The sequence below is a fragment of the Mastacembelus armatus genome, chromosome 4 (assembly GCF_900324485.2).
Source record: "Mastacembelus armatus chromosome 4, fMasArm1.2, whole genome shotgun sequence".
In the NCBI taxonomy this organism is placed as follows: Eukaryota; Metazoa; Chordata; class Actinopteri; order Synbranchiformes; family Mastacembelidae; genus Mastacembelus; species Mastacembelus armatus.
Genome location: NC_046636.1, coordinates 4,310,113 through 4,333,658, shown reverse-complemented (window position 1 = coordinate 4,333,658; position 23,546 = coordinate 4,310,113). Strand labels below are relative to the sequence as shown.

General features: G+C 39.9%; 3 protein-coding genes across 4 annotated transcripts; all 3 read left to right on the top strand.

Moving 5' to 3' along the window:
- The first annotated feature begins 467 nt into the window (after positions 1-467).
- stxbp3 (syntaxin binding protein 3) lies at positions 468-10,083 on the top strand. The gene is made up of 19 exons (XM_026323670.2): positions 468-566; positions 2,332-2,381; positions 2,584-2,665; positions 2,766-2,842; positions 2,997-3,069; positions 3,228-3,328; positions 3,782-3,927; positions 4,383-4,479; positions 4,807-4,931; positions 5,043-5,141; positions 5,220-5,277; positions 5,362-5,427; positions 5,748-5,828; positions 6,125-6,260; positions 6,654-6,760; positions 6,942-7,040; positions 8,582-8,667; positions 9,200-9,348; positions 9,697-10,083. Exons 1-19 carry the CDS (start codon positions 521-523, stop codon positions 9,798-9,800), a joined length of 1,782 nt encoding a protein of 593 aa, XP_026179455.1. The 5' UTR covers positions 468-520; the 3' UTR covers positions 9,801-10,083.
- A 1,243-nt stretch (positions 10,084-11,326) lies between these two features.
- Positions 11,327-18,351, top strand: ankmy1 (ankyrin repeat and MYND domain containing 1). 2 transcript variants are annotated; one of them, XM_026322883.1, is made up of 19 exons: positions 11,327-11,693; positions 11,920-12,066; positions 12,142-12,336; positions 12,718-12,768; positions 12,842-13,080; positions 13,221-13,437; positions 13,606-13,767; positions 14,051-14,196; positions 14,428-14,956; positions 15,046-15,227; positions 15,324-15,495; positions 15,678-15,818; positions 15,924-16,028; positions 16,162-16,269; positions 16,357-16,479; positions 16,763-16,864; positions 17,155-17,306; positions 17,568-17,722; positions 17,973-18,351. In XM_026322883.1, the coding sequence occupies exons 1-19, from the start codon at positions 11,472-11,474 to the stop codon at positions 18,095-18,097; spliced, it is 3,273 nt and encodes a 1,090-aa protein (XP_026178668.1). In that variant the 5' UTR covers positions 11,327-11,471; the 3' UTR covers positions 18,098-18,351. The 2 variants fall into 2 exon arrangements, with proteins under 2 accessions (XP_026178668.1, XP_026178667.1); XM_026322882.1 differs by having other exon boundaries at positions 15,043-15,227.
- An 878-nt stretch (positions 18,352-19,229) lies between these two features.
- On the top strand, positions 19,230-23,546 carry LOC113139951 (E3 ubiquitin-protein ligase RNF14-like). Its single transcript, XM_026323601.1, has 7 exons — positions 19,230-19,515; positions 20,445-20,575; positions 20,706-21,674; positions 22,054-22,132; positions 22,364-22,573; positions 22,922-23,094; positions 23,215-23,546. The coding sequence occupies exons 1-7, from the start codon at positions 19,362-19,364 to the stop codon at positions 23,332-23,334; spliced, it is 1,836 nt and encodes a 611-aa protein (XP_026179386.1). The 5' UTR covers positions 19,230-19,361; the 3' UTR covers positions 23,335-23,546.

Below are 23,546 nucleotides of genomic sequence, written 5' to 3'. Positions count from 1 at the left end.
AGATGCATGATATTGTCAAACTCAAGGGTCCAGGTAGAACTACTTTGTTTTTTCTTTGTTTGTTTGTTTGTTCGTTTTGGTTTTTTTTTTTAGAATTCAGTAGGCTAGTTCAGTGATACCCAACCTACTGTAGGAGTCCATTTCTACTTTTCTTAAATCTTAAGTTTTGTTGTAAATTGCAAATAATTAAAGTTCAATGTATTTTTAGCCTATGAATTTAATCCACTTGGGGATGTCACTCACGTTTAGACACTATTTTATGCAGCTGATTTTTGTTTAAGCTTGTTTTCTTGTAAATTTTCAGGTGACAGAACAGTAGAAAAACTTCTCTTTCGTGTTATTTTTTTTTAATAAGAATGAAAAATGTCTATTACAAGTCTAAATACATCAGGGCCAGAAGGGCTCATGAGTATATGGTTTTAAAAACTACAAAAACGATTAGTCGCACACTTGGTGACGCTGATGACGTCAAAGACCGAAGACACGACAGGAAGAGGCGCAGAGAAAATAAAACAACAAGATGGCAGCGGGTCTGGAGTACGGACTGAAAGGAATAGTTTGGAAAAGTAAGTCGAGTTCAACTGGAGAGTTTATAATGCGCATGGAAAATGTTAGTAAAAATAGTCTGATATTATAAGTTAATGGCCGATGAACTAGCTGCGTGCTGTTTTTAAAAAAATTTTCTTTGCGGCTTTTTGCAGTAAAAGTTGGTAAATTTGGTTTGTGGTGATCTAACAGGGTAAACAGGAGCAGACTAGACCCGGACCACCTGGTTCTGTGTTTCTAATCCTAATTTGATTTAGTGCTATAGGATGTTGTAGTCCACTTTAGCCGAAGTGAGGGCACTTTCTTCGTATCGCCTGTAGCCCCACCTCATATTTGTAGGCTCACAGTTTAACTAAGGTTTGTTTGCTATAAGTTATAACCCTAACATTCAGTAGGGCGTTTGTAGTTTGTAGTTGTGAAGTTAATGTTGTGAAGTTGTGAAGTTAATGTTGGTGTTTTCCATTAGTGTCGTCCTGTTCACAAGGGCCGAGGCAGCTTTGTAGGCAGCTTTGTGAGCAACAGCCCCAGGCTCACTTCATGTCTGCATAACCTGATTGATCACACATTTGTTGGAAAGTTGAATATCAGCCGTGTCCACCTGGCAGCCTGGTGTTTGTGTCAGATGCGACTCTTTCTCTTTCTATTTGATTCATTTCTCAGACGTTGTGTTATCAAATGACTTCTCATTTTTCAGTGTTTTGTTAATACTCACAAAACCACAGGAAGGTTGTGTTTTTCCATGATGGCAAAACTACTCTGCTTATTACTTTAACTAGCAGACCCACTGAAGTTTGTCTCATCTCATCTCAAAAGACTATAGGGCTACAGATTTATGATTATTCACTGTATCTGTCAATTATCTTCTTTAATAATTGATTGATTCAGTGAGTAAAATGTCAGGAAGTATTTAAAAAGAACCATTTTTCAGTTCTAATGTGTTGTTTTGTTTGACCAGCAATATATAATGCAAAAGACTTGAATTTACCATCCCAGAAAACAATGACAATATATTTCTACCATATACCTTATTATTAATCAGTTTTTCAAGTCGAAGTCTCAGACACTTACTTAATCAAGATTTAGCTCCATAGTGCTAGTTGGTCTCTGGGTGTCTAACAGCAGATTTTTGTCCCAGTATGGTCAACGTGCAGATGAATCCTAGTAGATTCATCTGCACGTGAGGTAGCTGTAAGGTTGAAGTTGAGCGCTTGGGTTGAGGTTGAGCAGCAAACAAACACTAAAAAACAAACACTATTTTTTTATTCTAGGAACTTAGAAATGTTAGGAACAAGAAAAAACACCAGTTGTGGCGTGGGCAAAAGTTCTGGGCTTCTTTACAACAGAACAAAAAGTGAACTTTAGTACCTTTATGTATGTAATGTGATTTATTGAAGCATAGTTTGATTAGACTATCAGTTTTAGGCTGGTTTACCTATTTAGGATGATAATCAATGAAGGCACAGATTTCACACACACATACATACATACATTCACTGTGAAATGATTATTCATCCCTTTTCCCAGTGATTACTTAATCAGTGAAACACCAAGAGTGATGACAAATGCAGATTTGCAAAACCTAAAATGATATGAAACTCAACAGATGTTCTGTGCAAAAGGCTGTTACCAGTCTAATAAATACACCATTAGTTGAACATCATGGACTGTTCATTAGTCACTTAATTTTCTTTCTATCACAAGTGTACTAAAACCACACGACAGCTCAGTGTAGTCATTTTTCTGGCTGTAGTCATGTTTTGTGTTGACATGTTTTGTCTCTCACAGGAATACAAGACACAATTATTGCAGACTGCAGAAAATCTAAAGTATGGAAGGTAGGACAACCTTCAGTCTAATCACAGAATCTCCTCTTTAAAGATCTAACTTTTATGTGGTTGATTCCACATGCACTGTCACTCAACACAGAACTGTACTTTATCTTTCTTCTTCTTCTGTCTTTTCATGTGGGATGTCATAGCCTACTGACTTATTACAGTAGATTGCAAACATTCACTATAAAAGTTTGTTTCTTGACAGATATTGATTCTGGATCCTTTTACCACCAAGATCCTCTCATCATGTTGCAAAATGTCCGATCTCATGTCAGAGAAAATAACAAGTGGGTTATGCTTCCATATCAGAACGTATTTTTACATCAAGCTTTTATTACACTGAGCAAACGGAAGTTAAAAAAAAATATATATATTATGTTTCTTTAGTTGTGGAGGACCTGTACAAGAACAGAGAGCCTGTTCTAGAAATGAAAGCCATCTACTTCATATCACCAACTGCTAAGGTTTGTAGTTTTATTCCTGTCATGATCAAATTGCATTACTGCATTGAAGTTTTGTTTAAAAAAAAAAAAAAAAAAGTTTTCAATCTAGTGACTTTTCAATTTCATTTTAAAGTTCTGACTCTGTTGTGATTATTTTAAAAATGTTATTTCATAGTGTGTTGATGCCTTTATTGGAGACTTCAAGCAAAAACCCAAATATAAAGCGGCATATGTTTATTTCACAGACTGTAAGTAATTTATAAACTTCTGCTTTGGTATAATCTACTACAACAACAAAATATCCAACATAAAGACCTCTTAACTAATTAATTAATTGTAATATTAGTGATGTTTTTTGTTTTTTTTTTAAACAAGCACCTGAACTAAAAGCTTTTTGGTCCCACAGACTGTCCAGACGACCTTTTCAACAATATGAAGTTGTACTGTGCAAAGTACATACAAGTGTGTAAGGAAATCAACCTATCGTTCCTGCCACAAGAGGCACAAGTGAGTGGTTGCAAAGTGTGTTCTTTCGGTTCTTTTTATTGCCATATTTCCTCTTTTTATGCAGGCTGTGTTGATTCCTTGTTGCTGAGGGAAATTCACTTGGTTTAGGTCGTGTTGCTACTGTGAGTTAGTGGTTTGCAATGTTCTGAGTGAATCTTTATTGGGCATTGCCTGCTTTAAGCTCTCATATAATGATTTTAACAACTTTCAATTTTGGCTTTGGCACAGTATAACTGGTCACTCTGTATTTGTAGAAAACTCTTAAGGGTTCTCAATTATTTCAAGATTTTTACAAAGCAAATTTAAGTCTTTTATACTTCGGTTAATATTCCAGCATTTGAAAAATGATTAAATACAGAAAAACTATATTATATTATTTATTATATTATTACATGCAAAGTTGTCACTTAAAGAATAGTGTTTTTTACACACGGTGTGTTGAACGCTTTTCAGGTGTTCACATTTGATAATCCCGGGGCTTTCAACAGCATCTACAAGCCCAACAGTCTGGACAAAATGAAGACACTGGAAACTCTTGCGGACCAGCTCGTCACAATCTGTGCCACGCTGGACGAGTACCCAGGAGTTAGATACAAGAAGTAAGGCAGAAAAGATTTAGTTTCTCCTCTGAAAATGCACCTCAGCCCTCAAGCAGAGTGACACCTTTTCTGAGAAAAGTATCAACTAAGACCATAGTGTATGCTTCCTTAATGGCAGCAAATTGGCCTAATGCCAGTTATAAGGAGTGGCTCTGTGTGTTGACTGAACACATTGGAAATATGTGTTTATCGTTGTTCACGAAGGAGTAAAGGCAGAGCAGAAAGCCCACTGTTGCAGGGGGGGGGGGGTACAGTGGCCACTTAAAGCACTTTCCCCGCATCTTCATATGTGAAGGTGAAAATCTATATAAAAAATACTGGCTGCTGCTAAACACAATCAAACACAGTTCAATGCATGTAAAGTTCACCCGTTGATTAAAAACTGGTAACATTGCAACGATTATGTATCGGTCTCACTGTGATAACTCCTGGAAAATAATTTCTATCATACCTAGAGACAGCAAGAACATGGAGAATGCCAAAACCCTTGCAGAACTGGTAGACAACAAGCTGGCCAGACACTATGAGCTGGATGACAGTGGCAAGAAAAAGGTAAGACACCTGCTGAAACAAAAAGAATGTTGACAATAAACAAGGTCTTAGCCCAGGCAGTAGATGTGAACCTGAAAATGCAGTTTCACTGACAACTTAAAACAAGGTATTATATAAAAGGAAACAAATGTTTCCAACTTTGCTTTAGTCATTCACATGTCGTTGCTCTTCACCTAAAATTTGAGAGAGAGACACACTATCATAGAAAATGAGGAACAAGTGCAAATATCATTGTCAAATAGTAACTATCAACCAGTAGTTTTGAAAAATTAAATAAATTGTGGTCTTATTCTATGTTTTCATTTGTGCATTTGCCCCAATCACCAGGGAAAGACTCAAGCACAGCTGCTGATTGTAGAAAGAGGTTTTGACCCCGTCAGCCCCATCCTGCATGAGCTGACCTACCAGGCCATGGCCTACGACCTCATTGATATCCAGAAGGACATCTACCAGTAATACAAGCTGTTTCTACTCTGCATTTCAGTATTTTCATATTGTCATGCTCATATGTCAGACAGTACTTTGATAGCTGAAACCAATTACCTGACGATTTTCGTGGCCAGGTACAAGGCTAAAGACGGTTCAGAGAAGGAGGCCCTGCTGAACGAGGACGATATGCTGTGGGTCAAGCTCAGGCACAAGCACATCGCTGAGGTCTCAGAGTAAGTATGTGCGATCTGAAGGATGAAGGTGTGCCTTCCTCACCATTACCTTCTAACCCTGTTTTTTTCTCACCATAGACAAATCCCCAAGATGTTAAAGGAAATATCAGCTAGCAAGAAACAGCCAGATGGGAAGGTACAGTTTTTATCCGATTCCTTGATTTCACTTCATACTTAAAATAAATTTCTTGAGCAAAATTTTCATTTCATTTTTTTCCAGATCACAATTAGCAATTTGTCCCAAATGATGAAGAAGATGCCCTCATTCCGTAAAGAGCTGACAGAGGTATAAACTAACAGTGTCAGTTTCCCTTAACTTAAATTTATCTGTTTAATTTGGTTTTGAGATTTTCAACAAAAACTCTTGCAGCACTATACATGAGCCGTTTTAGGGGCAACTGATTCAACATGCCAGTGTTTTCAGGACAGATGTGTCAACACTTAGTTGTATAATTATAGATCTGAGCAGTTATGTCATGATTGGGTGTGGTGCTTCAAATGCCAGTTTGAGTTCAGCATGCGTTGAAAGCAGAACAGTTAAAAATGTCTGGAAATCATTTTGAAACTCTAGTAAAAATACAAAACAAAATGTTCTCTGAATTCTAGAAAACCATTCATCTGCAGTTGGCTGAGGACTGCATGCAACAATTTTCAAACAACGTGGAGAAACTCTGCAAAGCTGAACAGGTCTGTCTGTGATCCATCCTAGATCCTAGATCTCTGCCTCAGTTTTCACCACTTACCTTTGCTGAAACAAGTCAGTAGGTGGGTGGTGAGTAGACAATATTCAGAAGGTAGAAACCATATAACCCCAGGCATTTGCTCTTATGATATGTCCTTAAGTCACACTGACATGTATGAGCTCAGAGTACTTTTTAGGACAAGGCAGAAATATGTTCATTGGACTGGTCTGTTCCTACATGTAAAAGTTAAATGTTCCTACCCTAAAGGAAGGATTAAAAAATGGATTTGTCTCTGTGTAGGATCTAGCAGTGGGGTCAGATGTGGATGGAATGAAGGTGAAGGATCCCATGAGGACTCTGCTCCCTGTGCTGCTGCATCCTTACAGCATCCACGACAAGATCAGAGCGGTGTTGCTCTACATTTTCAGTCTCAATGGTACACTATTCTTCTCCTCCAGCAGATTGTAAAGTAGTCTCTTGCTTTGTATTCTAATATTTCTGGGAACTATTTAGAAAGACTGAGAACCAGTCAGCCACAATATACATTATTGGCCTGTCTTTCCTGGAGGAAAATCTTAGGCAACAACTCGTCATGACATTTCACAGTGTAATCTGAGTGTTTTTAAAAATGTGAAGTCTGAAAAAAGTGTGTCAATATAGTGGTGGTGTCAGCTGTTTTCCCCCCCAAAGAGACTGTTGAATGGACCTAAAACCCCAGACTTGACCAAGACCTTTCTGTCTAGTTATTTGACAGAGGATTCATCCCCCAAAACACTATTTACTCCACTATATTTTCACACTGGTTTGTTTGTTGGTTGTGTGGAAACAGGAACAACAGATGAGAACTTAAGCAAACTCATCCAGCATGTAAAGATTGAAGACGAACGAGAATATATCCTGAACTGGAAACGACTGGGGGTCCCTATCATCACAGAGGTATGTGGAGAAAAGATGAATTTAATTAAGCTTGCTTTAATGCTTTAGATGAGTGTACCTATGGTTTAAAACATTATCAGTGATAAATTAGCTGGTGGCTGGAATTTTCATCGTTTTACACTTTCTTTTTTTGTTTTTTCTTTAAATTCTGTCTCATCTTGTTCCTGCTCATTGTTTTCAGTCTAGTATCTTTTCTCGCAAACCAACCAGACGGGATCGCTCCCAGGAGCAGACGTACAACCTTTCCAGATGGACTCCTGTCATAAAGGACGTGATGGAGGTCAGTGAGAGGAAATTACCATATTGTACAATCTAGACCATTAATGCTAGAAGAATGACTTGGGTACAACTAGGAAGGTGCTGACTGGCTCTAGATTGGATGTGGGATAGGAAGGAAAAAGAAGTTCCGTCGTTAATTGTCTGAGATCTCCACATGCTGCTTGATCTAGTTTACTGTGCTACTCCAGTCCCCTTTGAATGGGATTCATGAGAAAACCTATATACAGAACTGTGAAAGAGACATAAAAAGAAGTTATCAGATTCATGCCACCTGATAGGCAGTGCCATATTTGTGATCCATACTGGTTTATCTGTCAGTAAAAGACCTCATTTATAGCATCTAAAGGCACAATAAGGCCTCACTCCCCAGGGATGATTCTTCTCTTTCAGCAACATTGCTCTGTACTAATGGTCAAATGCTTTCATTCCTTTCATTGTACATTGAATGCATTCCATATAAGAGGTTAGTATAAGGTGGTCAGAAAATGTTTTGTGTTTAAGTCTGTTAAGTTATATGAGCTGTAAGCCATAAAACATTGACATAATAATATCATATATCTGAGGCGGTTACATTAAAAACTTGTATCCTTTTCTCCGAACTGGATGAAAACTGAGAGGCAGAGGTACCTCGGTGCCCTCTGGTCATAATATGAGGTTATAATATAATATTAGGTTTTACCCACTGAATCTCAGTTCTTTAATTTGACCGACCTGAAATTCAATATGTTTGTATTAAGCAGCAGGTAGGGGGTGTCTTTTTCCACATAGAAGGTCAGCCCTGTCTTTTTCAGAAAGACCGAAATCTAGGAAGAACTAGAACTAAGAGGTCTGTGATTACAAGTATGTCTGGGCTCATTACAAATGAGATTTGTGAGCAAATCATTTCATTGTTAGAATTAAAATAATCCAAGTGGAGGGACACGCACTGATGTGTAACTCCTTTGCTTCTTATAATTACTTTGCTTTGCCATTATTATTTGAAAAAAACGTTTTTAGAGCTGTTACCACCGAGCACTTGGTTGAAATCAGCTGAAACTATTCTGTTAATTTAAAACCATCTGAAATCTTTAGTAAAAAGCTGTGGGTTAAGAACCATAACTTTAATATGCAACATCTGAGACAGAAATACTTGCCAGCAGACTGATTCCAGTCTTAAACCACTTTTGAAATCATAGGATGTAGTTACCTGCTTTCTCCACAATTTAAGAGTTACACCTACAGTACATTTTTGTAAATTGGTTCTTGGTCAATTTACCTTTTACCTGCTGAGACTAGTATCACCAAATAATTATTATTTCTCTGCCTGTTATGTCTGTTCTCTCAGTGCAATCAATTACACATTTAAGGACCTTGACCATTTAGCTATTAAATCCCAAAATGCTCAGTGCAGCCCTGGAATGAAGTTCTCTTGAGTGGGTGTCGATTTAGGTCTATATGACTGTACGTAGGCTACTTAAGTAATACTTAAAACTAGCCAAAAACTAATTGGTTGATAAGGAACTTGTACAAATGACAAATAAATGAAGAATCTGTTATTCTCAGGATGCCGTAGAGAACAAACTGGACACCAAAGAATGGCCACACCAGTCTGAGTGTCCTGCTGCTTGGAATGGTTCAGGGGCCGTCAGGTGAGTGCCACAGTGAAATGCTCTGATCAGTCTTTGTTTTTAGAGTTGTTCCCAGTTACCGACTTATGCATTAGCGTCTCTCTGAAAGCCAACGTTTTGCTTTTTCTGTATTTAATGTATATGATGTTGTACAACTACTATTTCTACTAAAACTACTACTTTACAGTATCAGTATATTTCTTTATATTACAAATCACTCCAAGTTAATAGGCAGTTGTCTTTTCACTTTCATGAGAAGACAATGCATGCTAAAATAATCATATGTTTTACATATAAATACAGACAGTAATAGGCTGGTAAGTTAAAGCCCTTCATTGTTTTGGGCTACTATATATAGCTCCAGCCATGTTATATCTGATTGTTTGAAAGTCTGTCTTTGAAATCTAAAGTATCTGTCTACCACCCCCTCCCTGTGTTTGTCTTTCATGATGTTGATTTAGCTGTTTCTGTCCATAGTTTCAACATGCAAGAATCAGATTCTTTTCTAAATTTTGTCTCAATACATTTCTGTCATCCATCCTCTGCTCCACAGCGCCCGTCAGAAGCACAAACCTAATGCTCAGGATGAACGCCGAACAGGCTCACGCCTCATCATCTTTATTATCGGAGGAATCAGCTTCTCAGAGATGCGCTCTGCCTACGAGGTCACACAGGCAGTCAAATCCTGTGAGGTCATTGTAGGTGAGTATCATTACACCATTATAAAGATGAGGGATTAAATTACACCTTTCTCATGGCCTACATAGTATTCACATCTTTCTTCAGGAAGAATTTGTCCACCCTGACTATGAAGGAAAGATTTTTTTACTTTTAAAATCTGTTCTATTTATTAAATCCAGTTAATAGTTTGTAGAGTTGTGGTCATTAAACAGAATCAGATTTCACTACATATACAGTAATATACAATTGAATATAGTTAATTTCTACCTGCTTTTATTTCTAGCTGTTTTACACCCTCTAGTGGACCAGTTGCAATTATGAAAATATTTCATTTAAATCTAAGTCTTTTTTTTTATACTTTTATTCCAGGGTCTTCCCACATTCTGACCCCTACCAGTCTCCTGAATGATATCAAGGCCCTGGGCAAAGAGCCCATGGAGACTTTTACAATAGAGGAAAGGAGCAACGCATAAGAAGTCTGTGCTTCTAACTAACTAACTTTTCCACCTCCCAACATCTCATCACTCAGCAAATTGCACTCAACTCGGCCTTCTGAACTGGAGGCTGTGTGCCTCTTTACATTATACTCATTATGTTTTAAAATGCTTTCGAACATGGTGCACTGTATGTATGAGAACAAATGATCTTTTAAGTAGATTTTCTTATTGAAAAACTTTTGCCAGAAGCATGAGGCCTGCTTGTGGCATTTTTGAATTCATATAGCTTCTAGAAGAGGTGACTAAAAATATTTTAAATAAGAATTGTCTTGGCCATTAGTGTTTTTTTTTTTTGTTTTTTTTTGTCCTTAAAAAATACCAGCAATGTTACATGGTGAGAACTGGTAACCTGTGGCTAATGTATATACTGTATGTAAGCACTGGGTCTCTGCGAAGCTCTTCCAGCTTTTTTCATCACAGATGTTTATAAACTCCTAATTTTGAAGAGTGTTTTTAACATAAGGGATTTACTTTTTTCTCAATCACATTAAACTAATAAATAGATGAAGTGGTTCAAGTCCTGCCTGAGTTACACTAAGACTTACACTTAAAGGTAAAACCATAGGTAAGGTTGGGTGTTAATGTCAGAGATTCCCAAATATGCACAAATTGCATATAGTTCATTTGAACACCTTAGACCTACAAGCCCTGGGTTTACTTTAATCTGTGTTGAATTTCTGTAATTTAACTTTAGCTGTCACTAATTTTCTGATTGATTGATCAACCAATCATTTAAGCTTTTAAGTACCAGGTGAAATAATGAGAGACAAATGTATAGTGGGGGGTTAATTTAGTCATGTTTATTATGTGAGAACTCTCTAAAAAAGTATTAAATTGAATGTGATTTAAAAATTAAAGTGGCCATTCACGGTTGATTTGTAGTATAGCTCTAAAATTGCCTCCTCAGTGTTAATACCCTCAAACTTTCCATCCTCAGTCACCTGACCGTCCCTGCCCACTCACACACCTCTTCCTGTTTCATCAGTTTTCTCTCTATTTAAGCTGAAAGGTGCACCTGCTCCCCTGTGCTGTGCTGTCTGTGTGTTGTTACAGCATGAAAGTAATGCAGTACATTTAGGTATAGTATTATTATATGTGGAATATTAAAATAACAAGATTACATCCTGCTATCATGCTCAACCCTTATTTTGTTATTGTGTTTGTTATTTACAATAAAGCAAATTTTCTTTCAGTTTAAACTGAAAATGACAGTTCAAAATCATTTTTGATCAGTAGCTACTTTATGAGCTTAGTTTGTCTGACATCCTAATACACATATAGTATCCATTGGTGAAACACTGCTAGCCAGCTTTCTCTTATCCATTGTCCCTGTGACGGTGAAATGGAGTGATGTTTATTTGTATGATGCCGGAATATTGTGGCTGTAGATGGTCAACAAACAAGATATTACGCTGCGGCTAGAAAATCACGTGTTTTTACCCTGTACGAGATTTTTCGTGTGCGCAGGCGCGCACGGGTTTCTGTAGTTATGACAACGGACGCTCACAGGAAAGTGAAAACTCAGATCTGACTTCGGACATTTCAGCTTTTCAGCACTAAACAGCGTTTCTTTACTCGTTCCGTTGTAAAATAATCGTTGTAATCAAATGGATTTAGGTGAGTTATTTTCAGAAAGCCCGGGTTAAAATGCTGTCGAAAACATGCCAAAGTGATGCGGCTGCCCCGGTGCGCGGAGGTCTGGAGTCCGGATCACGGGGACAAAGCGGCGGGCACGGAGGAGCTGAAGGCGGTGAAGAGACCCGGCAGGCCCTCGGTGTTCAGGAGTGGTCTGACGGATCCAGATATGAGGGAGAATTTATGAACGGGTTAAAACACGGTAGTGGAAGGTACACGTGGACAAATGGAGAGGTAGCTAACGTTAGCTACTCAACCCATGGGATTGTTAGTCAGCTCTTTAACGCTAACGTTAATTTAATACCAGAAACAGGCACGAGCCTAACGTTACTGTAATTATTATGTTTATTATTTCTCAAGAATACAGTGAGAAATAAAAATCATAATCACTAAGAATAATAAATCATTGAAAATCATCAGATGTCACTATCTGGGTTGTGTTTGTGTACTGATTGTGTAGTACTACGAGGGATCTTTCTACAAAGACTACAGGCATGGGGATGGAGTGTACTGCTGGTCTACAGGTCATAAGTTCATTGGCAAGTTCTACCTCAACAGAAAGGAAGGATATGGACGACAACTGTTCCCTGATGGAACCATCTTTCAGGTACACTATCTACATGACAGTCTTTTTTTTTTTTTTGAACTCTAGATGCCCATGAACTCTCTCTCTTCCTCTCAGGGTTTATACCATGCTGACAGGAGGTTTGGTCCAGGTGTGGTTAGTTATCCAGATGGGCGTCAGGATGTGGGCCTCTGGCTCGGGGAGCGCCTGCTAAGGCTTTGTACCTCTGTAGAAGAGGGCTTTAGCCTGAAGAGGTTTCCTGAATATTCGGCCTACATGGACCCGGCTGCCACCACAGATTGCCTGACTCAGGTACATGGTGACAAGTCTCACCCACAGATGAATGCAAATACAAGTGATCATTTTTTACAGATTTTAAAAGAACACTGAGGTCTTCTGAGCCAGTCAAGAACCTAAAACTACCACCAAAACAACTTTCAGACACTAAATGGTTGTATCATTAGGGTTTTTTTAAAACTCTGCTGATTTAGTTTTCTCAAAGCTTCACTTTGTCATCATGTCTTTATAATAGTCATTCAACTCTACTGGACAATATAAGAAAAATAATGCAGCACTAGGAAAATATATTTTTCTATTTACACAATCAGACGTGGTAAATTATGTCACTAACATATTGTATGTATGTATTTGCCAAAGTCTCTGACCTCTTTGCTCCTCTCTTTCTCTTACCAGCCTCCCAGTCACACTAGTGGTCCACAGACAAAAGCCAGGACACACTGTGAGGTAAAGCACTGCTATAATGAACAATTATGTGTTTTCTGACTTAACTCAAAACAGAATTTCTCATCTCCATCAGAAACATAAAGACCGAGATCCATTGCCAGATGAAAGTTTTGTCCTTCCACCTGGCATGGAGAGCTTCTCAACAGATGGTGACCACTTGCCACTGCCGCCTGGACGAAGGAGAGAGTTGGATAAACACTGTTATGGTGAACTGTGGGAGCCAGAAACAAATCCACACCAAGGCTATGAACGCGACCCACTGTCCACCCTGCCCTTACAGGCCCGCATGCATACTCACATACACAAACACAGGTCAGACATGCTAAATAAGTACTGTTTGGGTATTGGTAACAAAAAAACATTGTGTGGGCAAAAAGAAATATCTGGCATTCTGTGCCAGTATGACTGCAAACAGTGTTGCAAGTTACTAATATCTATTGTTTGTCTGTCAGACTACAGGCTGAAAATGTGGACTGGGATGTGGCTGCTGTTCTCTCGCTGAACAGGGAAGGCTTTGGTCCTAAAGGGCCTTTGGAAGTCAGTTCAGAGCAGCTGATCCAGGATGCCTCTCAAGGCGAACTGCAGGCTGTTTCTCAGATCCTCCAGAGCAGTTTGGTCCACCCTGATGTAGCAGATTCACAAGGACACACTGCACTGATCGCTGCCACAGTAACACATTATGATTGTGATTGTTACCCATTAACAATGGAACCATTTTGAATCTTTCACTTCAGTCAAATTATAAGTAATTACAGTAAAAAATAGAAATGATAGGTTTGTTTTTTAATTTGATGTTTGCCTCTCTGGTGTGTGTTTTGTCTGTCTTGTACCTGTCAGGTAAACTGCCATAATGATGTCATCCAGTTGTTGTTGGATATGGCTGCAGATATTGACAAGTTGAATTGTGAAGGCATGTCTGCCCTTGCTGTTTGTCATGTCCTATATTACCCTTTTCAGTCCCTGCATAACACTTTGGCTGAAGCACCTACCCAAACTCAAGTAAGACTATGCTCAATGTCATTTTTTTATGCAAGAGGGTTTTGGTTTGACAATATATCTCCAAAACTACACACATTTGTGCATAGTGCTAACCAAGAATTCTTTTCATGCTAAGACGCATGTACGTGATAACACACCCCTCAGACAGCTGTCTTTGTTGTAGTCTCTGAGTCTTGATTCTCAATGTTCTCTCACAATATTTAGATCTGTAGTTCGTATCCATGAAAGTATGTTCTGCACAGAGAATTAGATTAAGGCTCCCTGCATTGTAATATGTCTTCAGATCTTAAAGTTTCCATCTGCAAGTGAGAACAGCCCCCAGATCAGCCAAATGGAAATCCCTCCAGACGCATCTGAACTTAACAACAGACCTCAGACCAATGCCACAACCCTGAGCAGTCAGACCAACCAGAGCCACCTTTCTGACCAGTAGGAATAAGGCAAATGTTACCTCTTTTAGAAACTGTATGTGTTGTATATGCTCTTATGCACGGCTGATATCTCCCACTGTTAATAATAAAGAGAAAACAAACTTCTTGATAATGGCCATGAAAATATTTTCCTTCTGTTTTTCTCACTTCCTGCAGCAGTGTTTCCACCCTTTATTATTAAACAAGATGATGTATGAATTTAAGTTCCCTATTTGATGTGTTGTTTCAGAACAGCAGAAGAACTGACGGAGCACATCTCACATCAAAGCTATAAATTGTCAAGTGATAGTGAGCTCATCACTGAGGGCTGGTCTGGCCTGAATGAAGCTGAAAACTCTGCAGACACTGGATGCCTTCAGAGAGAGGATAGAGTAAAGGACAACAAGGAGACTGAAGGAGAGGGAGAGGATTTTGAGAGAGAAGAAAGCATCCACTGGGAGTTTGAGGAAGAGAGCAAAATGGGTGAAAGAACGGTGGTGGAAGAGTATGATCAAAGATGGCAAAATGGGGAAAGAGAAGTAAAGGGCCAGGAAAAAATAAGTGAGTCAAGAAAGCAGGATGCATTGAGAGAGGAGGCTAAGGAAAGTGAAAAAGAGAGAGCAAAGAATATTCATGAAGAGGATGTAGAGGAGAGAGAAGAGCGAGGAAGTGAGGATGTAGCAGGTGTGGAGCGCTTCATTCAGGTGTTGGATGGTCACATTGCACTGGGCAGTGTGAAGTGGAAAGAGTGTCGATCCAAAGCAGTAGGAAGAGTTCAGGTATAAAGCCCAGGGATCCCATCCTATAGATGATTTGATAAGTTGATAAGCATTTGAACTCACTGTACCAATGCATATGCTTGCAGCAGGGCAAAGACAGAGACCTGACCCAGAGTCAGACCTTTGACTCTGCCCGCTCCGTCAACAGCTACAGCATCGAGGTTACAGAGGAAGTGATGCAACGTTCAGCAGAAGCACTGAGTCACACAGGGATTCCTCAGCGCTCTGACACACAGGAGACTGTACGCAAAATGGCTGCTATGAAAATTGAGTCAGTTCTGTTCCTCTTTTCCTGGGCTGATGACATTTATTTGTTTACATGTATGTGCCTGTGCAAACTCTATATGTTGTATGTCTGTTTGACCAGACACCGTGCTCGTTTGGACACCCTGAAGCTACTACTGGAACGGGGAGCTGATCCCAACATATCCACTGTCCCCATGTCTGTCCTCTTTCTTGCAATTATGGCAGCTGACACTGAGGCTGTCAGACGATTGCTCCTGTGTGGGGCTCGGACTGATATTCCCCTTCCACCTGAGGTATGAATAAAGGTTTTACTTCCTGTGAAAATCCTTAAAAATTTACTGGGAGGCTGCTTGTTGAGCCATAGAAAAATCTAATGAGCAGCATCTCACAATTTAAACAAAAATCCATAGACATACAGAGAATATACAAAAAAGCATTTCCATCATTCCTCAAACTCCTCTCATCCTTTTTGTAGAGGAAAGGCCTTTATCCCCTGCATGTAGCTGCAGCACTGCCAGGTTCAGCAGGTCCCAGAATCACAGAGCTGCTACTACATGCTCTCCCTGACCCAGATGCACAGGCCTGCGATCAGGATGAGATCTATGAACCAGATAAGGTAAGTGTGTTCTTACACATTAGGCTTTATCAGAGTCCTCAGTAATAATTGCATTGGCCATAGTTTAACAGATAAGGAAAGAGTTTCGGTTTTGGTCTTTAACAGATTTTGATAGACCAGGAACCACTGAGCATCACTGACATCCCTAATCTTAAAGTAGGTGGCAGGACAGCCCTGCATGTGGCCTGCCAGAGAGATAGTGATTGCCAGGTCTGTACACATTTTGTACACATGCACACACATCCTCAACTTGAAGCTTGAAGCAGAATGACTTTCAGTGCTTCTATAAAAATGCAAAGTAATAAGCTGACTTATAAGCTATTTACTATTTTCTATTTTGCAGAATGCCAGTGAGGTGGTAGCTCTCCTGCTTTCCCACAGTGCCAGCACAGACCTGCTGTGGAGTGGACACTCACCTCTCTCCCTGGCAATAGCAAGTGGCAATGACCTGGTAAAGCACCCACACAGACTCACACAGACTTAAAACATACCCACAGAACCGCAGTTTGTCCTGGACCTGTTCCTTTTGCCCACTCAGGCAGTGGAGGAGCTGTTGAAATGGGGTGCCGATCCGAACATCCCTCTGGGCCCCAGGGTGGGCAGCGCACTCTGTGCAGTCGCCAACATCAACTACCACTACTGTGGCAACAGAATTAAACTGGTACAGATACAAAGACATACATAGACCTGAGGAAATGAACATATATATATAGAGAGATTGAAATGTTTGACAGGTTGGTTTAATAAGTAAAACACAAAACACTATCATTAGTTTATTTAGCAGTTTGGTACATTGACATTTCAATTTTCTGACGTGCTGATGTATAGCGGCCTAATAAATTGACTGTGTTGCTGGTCTGCAGTTTTTTTTTTTGTTTTTTTTTTTTTTGCTTAGGTTGACTCGTGTGTGTGTGTGTGTGTGTGTGTGTGTGTCTTTGATGCAGCTGGACATGTTGGCTAAGGCTGGTGCTGATATCTTGATGCCAGTTATGGTGGGTAACGTTGTGGGAACTGCAATCGACTATGCATATTACTCCTTCAACCAGGTAACACACCAACTGAACAAATGCTGCACCTTTAAGTTGTATTCAGACAAATATAACAGCCTTGCAATAAATTGTTGATTCAATTTTATGGATCTTATTGCTTTTACAGATTGCATTACTTTCTGATATTTTGTCTCGTCATGTATGCCAATGGCAGCGGACTGGCTTTTTTCAGACATTTTAAACTAATTTTATAGAGTCCACAGTCTGAGGGGGAAAAAAGGAGTGAGTGGGTTTTGTTGTGATTGCTTATGTTGTTTCTGCATCATTTCTTATATGTTACTTTCTAGGACTCGCACATTGTCAACACACCGTTCCATGCACTGAATATGCGGGAGAGGGAAATACTCAAAGTACGGCGCCGGCTGCTGAGTATGATGGGAGGGCTGGTGAGACAGCCTGCTTGTCAGAGGGAGACAGCAAAGCACAGTAGCACAGACAGGTTTGTGCATTCAGGGCCAGGTTCCACTTCCTCAAACAGGCCTATCCTCAGCTATAAAACTGTACCACACAAAACTGAAAAACAGGTACACATAGTCTCACATTTATGGGATGCACTTGCATTTTGTCCCCTTTCTTTTTTGCTTTCCCTTACAAACCCATTACTAACTCATGTCTGATTTTAGTCAGATAGTTGTGAGGAAAAATAAATGCAAAGCTTCCAGGATCCTGTTTCCAGTTGTGTGTGTGTGAATTGTTTTAGGAAACGAGTGTTTAAGTTCTGCTATCACTGTGGTCGCTCTGTGTCAATGAAGCTGACTGCGTGTAGCCGCTGCCAGAAGGTCTTCTACTGCTCCACGTGCTTTACACTCAAAGCATCGGATAAAAGACACAAGGACGAGTGTATCGGGGTATCAGGTGGGGTTCTCCTTCCAACAGTTACAACTCAGCAAACCCAACCCCCAAATCCTGCTACAGGAGAACCATAAATATAACCATAGAGAACCATAAATATAAACTTTTAATAAAATGACAATGCATAATTTTGTCATAGTTTTTTGAGTCTGTTATATCTACCGAACAAACAATAGTCATGTAGAATATCTAAGAAATTTTGCTTTGGTTGAATAGAATATGTAAAATCTTTTTCTATCTTTCTTTAATCCAGCATCTGCTGATGGTATCCAGAAGAGAGTTGTGTTTAAATCCCAGAGAGGCCCCAGGCCCATGACAAAGGCAGTGAAGGTCTTGGAGAGCCAAGTCAAACTGAAGGAAAACTACAGCTACAACTGATGGACACTAAAATTTGACTTTAACTACCTAAAATTACAACACACATCTTTTCTTCTGATGAGGTGTTATACTTTTGATTTAATGGTAATGACAGTATCTTGTGCCATAATAAATTCTCATTGGCAAATTTTTATTCTTTTTTTTTTTTTTTTTATCTCTCACACTAATCATGTCTGTTCCTGTCTGTGCTATAGCTACAGAATATTGATCTTCATTCCATTATATTCTCTGACTGATTTTTGAATGACCAAGTTAAAACTGTTAAAAAACATGGCCTCAAGTTCCAGTGATGGAAAGAGTATCTCCAATTCAAGTTCAGGTCTTGGTTTTTAAAGTCATAAATAAATTGTACTCAAAGTATCAAAAAGTAAAAGTACTTGTTCTGTCTGATGTGTATATTAAATTGTTATCATTGATACAACTCTGTGCAAGCTGCATTTTACTGTTGTATCTAGTTGAGATGGAGCTGTTTGTTAACTACTTCATCAACAGCTTAGTATTTTAGTCCAGTGTTTCCCAACCTGAGGCCCAGGCCCCTCCACCGGGACACAAGGTAAGTCTGAGGGATTGTGAGATGACTAATGGGATCTCTAATATTTGCTTGCTCATACATGACAGATACATTTTATACCTCAACAGTATCTAAATGACTTCATGTCAGGCCTTTCAAGGGAAACATTGAGTTAAATGCAAAAAACTACTAAACCTGTTGAAAACACTTGTGAGTAAAAAAAACTAGTGTATTTCCTTTGGAAATATGACAGAAATACTCCAGTACAAGCAGACCTATTTACTGTATATTGTATATAGTACATATTCCACCACTATTATACAGCACTCATCTATACTTCAAATGTCTGTTTTCCTCCCATTGGCTTTCATTTCACAGCTGACCTAAATGGCTTAGCTGTGTTTGGTTGTATCTGCTAGTTCTTCATAACAGCATATTGTCTGACTGTGCAAAGAAAGGTGTGTTAGACGTGGTGTCCATAAATGCCTCATGCTGAATGACCTGACAAATGCAGTCCAGCCTGTTGTGCATGACAACAGCGCTGCAGGTCCAGGTTGCTGCTGTGTCTGGTGCTTTGCATCATGCAGAGGTGAGTCAGCAGAGGGCCGGGCATCCAGCGGGGAGGAGCACACCCTGCCAACATTGCTCTGTGGACTGGGACGCTGACTTTAGTTAAACACAAGCAGGAAACAAAGGAATTAAAAGGAGATTTTCCTGACATACAGTGAGAGCTGTCTGTTTGGGACTGCAGGTATGAATACGGACCTGGAAGAGCAGGAAGACGAGCTGCTCGCCCTACAAAGTATATTTGGTTCGGAGGAGTTCGTCCGGAGTGAGTCGAAATTGGCCGGAGAAATCCGAGTGTCTGTTGACGTGCCAGCAGACTTCACCGTGACTCTGAAGGAGGGTAAATAAACAAATACACATGCATTTTATTGACATTGATTGAAAGGTATGAATTATGATACTAGGTGTTTAATAATAATACTTTAATATAAAAATGTACACATGTAAAATGTAAATGCTAAATTAAAAACTGAAAAATAACTACTGTTATCACAGAAATAAAATAAATACTGGTTGATATAGTTAAGTTTAGTTTTCACACAAAGTGGAATATATTTATTTATTTATTTGTCGCTCAGAGAATAGACTTTAAAACAGCATGTTTGTGTATAAGTCTCTTCATGGCTCAGCTCCACAGCACATCTTTGACATGTTCAAGCCATATGAACCAACTTGGACTCTGAGACCATCAGGGACAGGCCTTCTGCTCGTGCCTAGAATCAGGACTAAACAGGGAGAAGCAGCGTTTCAGTTCTATGCAGCTAAAACCTGGAATAGTCTCCTGATGATGTTAGACAGGCCTCAATACTGACAATGTTTAGGTCTAAGCTACAAACTTTTCTCTTTAGCTGTGGCATATGAAAACTGAAAGTGTTTGATCTAAACTGATTTATCTGCCCTCATTCTCCATTAATTTTATTTCAACTTTATCTTCTCATATTTGCTGTTTCTTATTTTGATTCTTGCCTCTGTACTTTTAACTTGTCTTTTATTTCTGTAAAGCACTTTGAATTACTCTGTGTATGAGTTGTGCTATAGAAATAAACTTGCCTCGCCTATTACATATTTTAAAGAAGTCTCTTTATAACCTTTCTTTAAACAAAGGTGTCTTTACATTACACTCTAATCTCTGAACAGCCTGCACTGTAAACGTCAGAAAGTGTAACGTATATGAATAAAAGCAGTTTAAGCCAATAGATCCACCAGTATATCAGCACAAAAAAGGAAAGACTATTAATTCTGATGATATTTTCTTTTTTTTTTCTGCAGGTGAAATGCTGACACAGTATGGGCTATCATTCCTTCCACCTCTGCTCCTGACCTTTGAACTCCCTGAGAACTATCCGTCCTCCTCCCCTCCCTCCTTCACCCTCACCTGCAGCTGGCTGACGCTCGCTCAGGTAATCAGTAGAAGCAGTGTGGGTCAGTTTAAACAGTGTTAGTCACATTTACAACCTATCAATGTGTGTGTGAGTGATTGCAGAGTATCAGCAGAGATTACACCAGTCTATGTGCCCTCTCCTCCCACAGCTCTCTTTACTGAGAGCTCAGCTCACTGAGCTCTACCAGGCCACTGGAGGCGCTGTGGTGCTTTTCTCCTGGGTGCAGTTTCTTAGAGAAGATGCCCTCGGGTTCCTGGACATCCATAACCTGCTGGAGCTTCCGTCTGGTGAACACAGCACTCAGAGCAATAGAAAGGACTCACAAAATGCTGCAGCCACTGAACCAAATAATCACCACACTCCAAACTCAGGACCCACAGATGAGTTTTCAGAGCCAGGTGAACTGGACCTCTCTGCATCATCACTGGAAGCTCAGCATCCAACAGTAGCCTCAGACTCTTGGGAAGCTGCATCTTTACACCAAAATAATTTAACCTCCCATTCCAGTAAAGTCAGCCAGAATGATCTGCACTCAGATGTTTCCAATGATTACGACCCAATTGTACATACCTCAGATGAAAGCGAGGCTGAACAAGTCACCCAGTCTGAGCTTATGGCTGAAGACCACAATGTTCAGTCTTCAGCAGCAGACAGCTCCAAATGTCTCCTGGTCACTCAGTCTGAACAAACTGGCTCAGAAGATTTCTTAAATGAAGGAGCTGCTTCAGCCTCAGACTTGCATTCCTCCAGCTCTTCACGCCCATTAGATGAAAGTGGACAAGGAGCTGCTTTTCTGCCAGTGGCCCCGAGAGAATCCCTTCACAACAGAGCCCAAACTCTGTCTGGTCTCTCCCTTACACCGGCACAAATTCTCCTGTCCGAGCTCTTGATCTATGATGCATCCCAGAAACAGAAAGTGTTTGCCACCTCAGTGTTTGACTGTGGTGTGTGCTTTATCAGCCGGTTTGGTTCGGAGTGTGTGCAGTTGCCTGACTGTGACCACATCTTCTGTCAGACCTGCCTCGTTGAGTTCTTTACGTTCCAGATAACAGAGGGGAACGTCCGGGGTGTGACCTGTCCTCAGGCAGACTGCACTGGAAGCCCTGCCCCTGCACAGGTACACACTCTCTGTACTGCACAGTCTCTCTGCATACAGCTTCTTTCTGAAGGATTTTGAAGTTTCTGGAGGCCAGGTCGCCTAAATTTGACTTTTTAAATCTGAGAATCCATCCATCCATTTTCTATACCCGCTTATTCCTTAACCAGGGTCACAGGATTTGCTGGAGCCCAGACAAAACTACTTTATTTAATTAAGTAAAAAACAAAGGTATTAGCTAATGTACTAAATATGGACCCTTACAGAAATTAATATTATTATACATAATATTTGAAATACTTTTACTGAATAGTTACTGTAGTAATAGTATGAAGTAGCTTAAATTCACACTCAGGTAACATACAAGTTCCACAAAATAGTTTTTTCCTGTGTTTGGTAGGTGAAGAGTCTGGTAGGGGAGGAGTTGTTCAGCCGCTATGATCGTCTCCTGCTACAGTCTACTCTGGACCGCATGTCTGGTGTGTTTGTCTTGTATTCATCAAAAATGAATTTCTCTTCAAAAAATTGGTCGGTGCATATGAGTGTATTAATATTTGGTTTTCACATGAATCAAGGAATTTGAACCACATGATTTTCATGCCATAAATAAAATCACCACACACACACACACATACACACACAATGAATTTAATTTAATATTGGGTTCTCTGCTCACGTTTCATCTTTTCTCCCCCTCTACTCACACATAGATGTGGTGTACTGTCCTCGGCGTTCCTGTGGTTCAGCTGTCATTCTGGAGACGTCCAGCACTGCAGCACTGTGCCCCATGTGTGCCTTTGCTTTTTGTGCCATCTGCAGAAAGACCTACCATGGAGCAGAAGACTGTCAGACACAGAAGATTAAGAAAGAGACAGGAAACTTTGTGCATCAAGTGTTTGCAGACTTGCCACAGTCAGCAGGTACTGTGCACAAAAATGTGTGTGCATTTTATTCAGTGGTCATTAGGAATTGTAGAATCAAAGAACTATTAACCTGTAACGAGCAGAGCAAGACTGTTTTCATGGCTTAAATATTATTTTAGTTGAGACTTTAAAGTGTTATATGTAGCAGTGTTTGGGAGGAACCTCTGTCTTAGTGGAAGAAGGCGACATGACTGGTTGATATTTTAATAATACTGCAGATAAGAAGCTAATAGTAGCAAGCTGATTCTTCAGTCAACCTTTAATTACTGTTTTATTACCACTCCTGGAACGTTCAGTGCAGATGCAGCCGTGTGTCTGAAGCAGTACTCTGTGTTTGTGTCTCAGAGGGGCTGAAGTCTCTGTGGGATGACTACAACAGTGGCAGCAAAGAGAGGCGGCGCCTGCTGGAGAGCAGGTACGGCCACAGGAAATGGAAATGTATTGTGGAGGACGGTCTGAGTGAGGACTGGATGGCCACCAACAGCAAGAACTGTCCTCACTGTTTCTCTAGAATACAGGTATTTACTGTATTTACATTTATTTGCACACATCCGCATTAACTATGAACACAGACAATCATGTTATAAGTGAAGTTCAGATGTTTGGCGTCTCTGCTGATGGAGTGTTTTGTGTTGTAGAAGGACATGGGATGTGACAGGATGATGTGCACTCAGTGTAGACAGCAGTTCTGCTGGGCCTGCCTCGCCAAACTGTCAGGCACTGCAGGCCACCACGTTTCCTGCCCTGCCTACTACTAGGCCTACTGTTCAACCTGGTCCTTCAGCTGCTGTTACCACCAGGCACTGGCCAGCAACCATGGAGGGAATTAAGTCAACATGTTATGTGTTCTGTTCAGATCAGTTTCAGTGTAAAGTGCATTTTAACCAAGACTTGATAAAGGATGTCATGAACAGTACAAACATAAAAACACTTGTAATGTGGAGCATATTTTCAAAGGATTTTGAGTTTG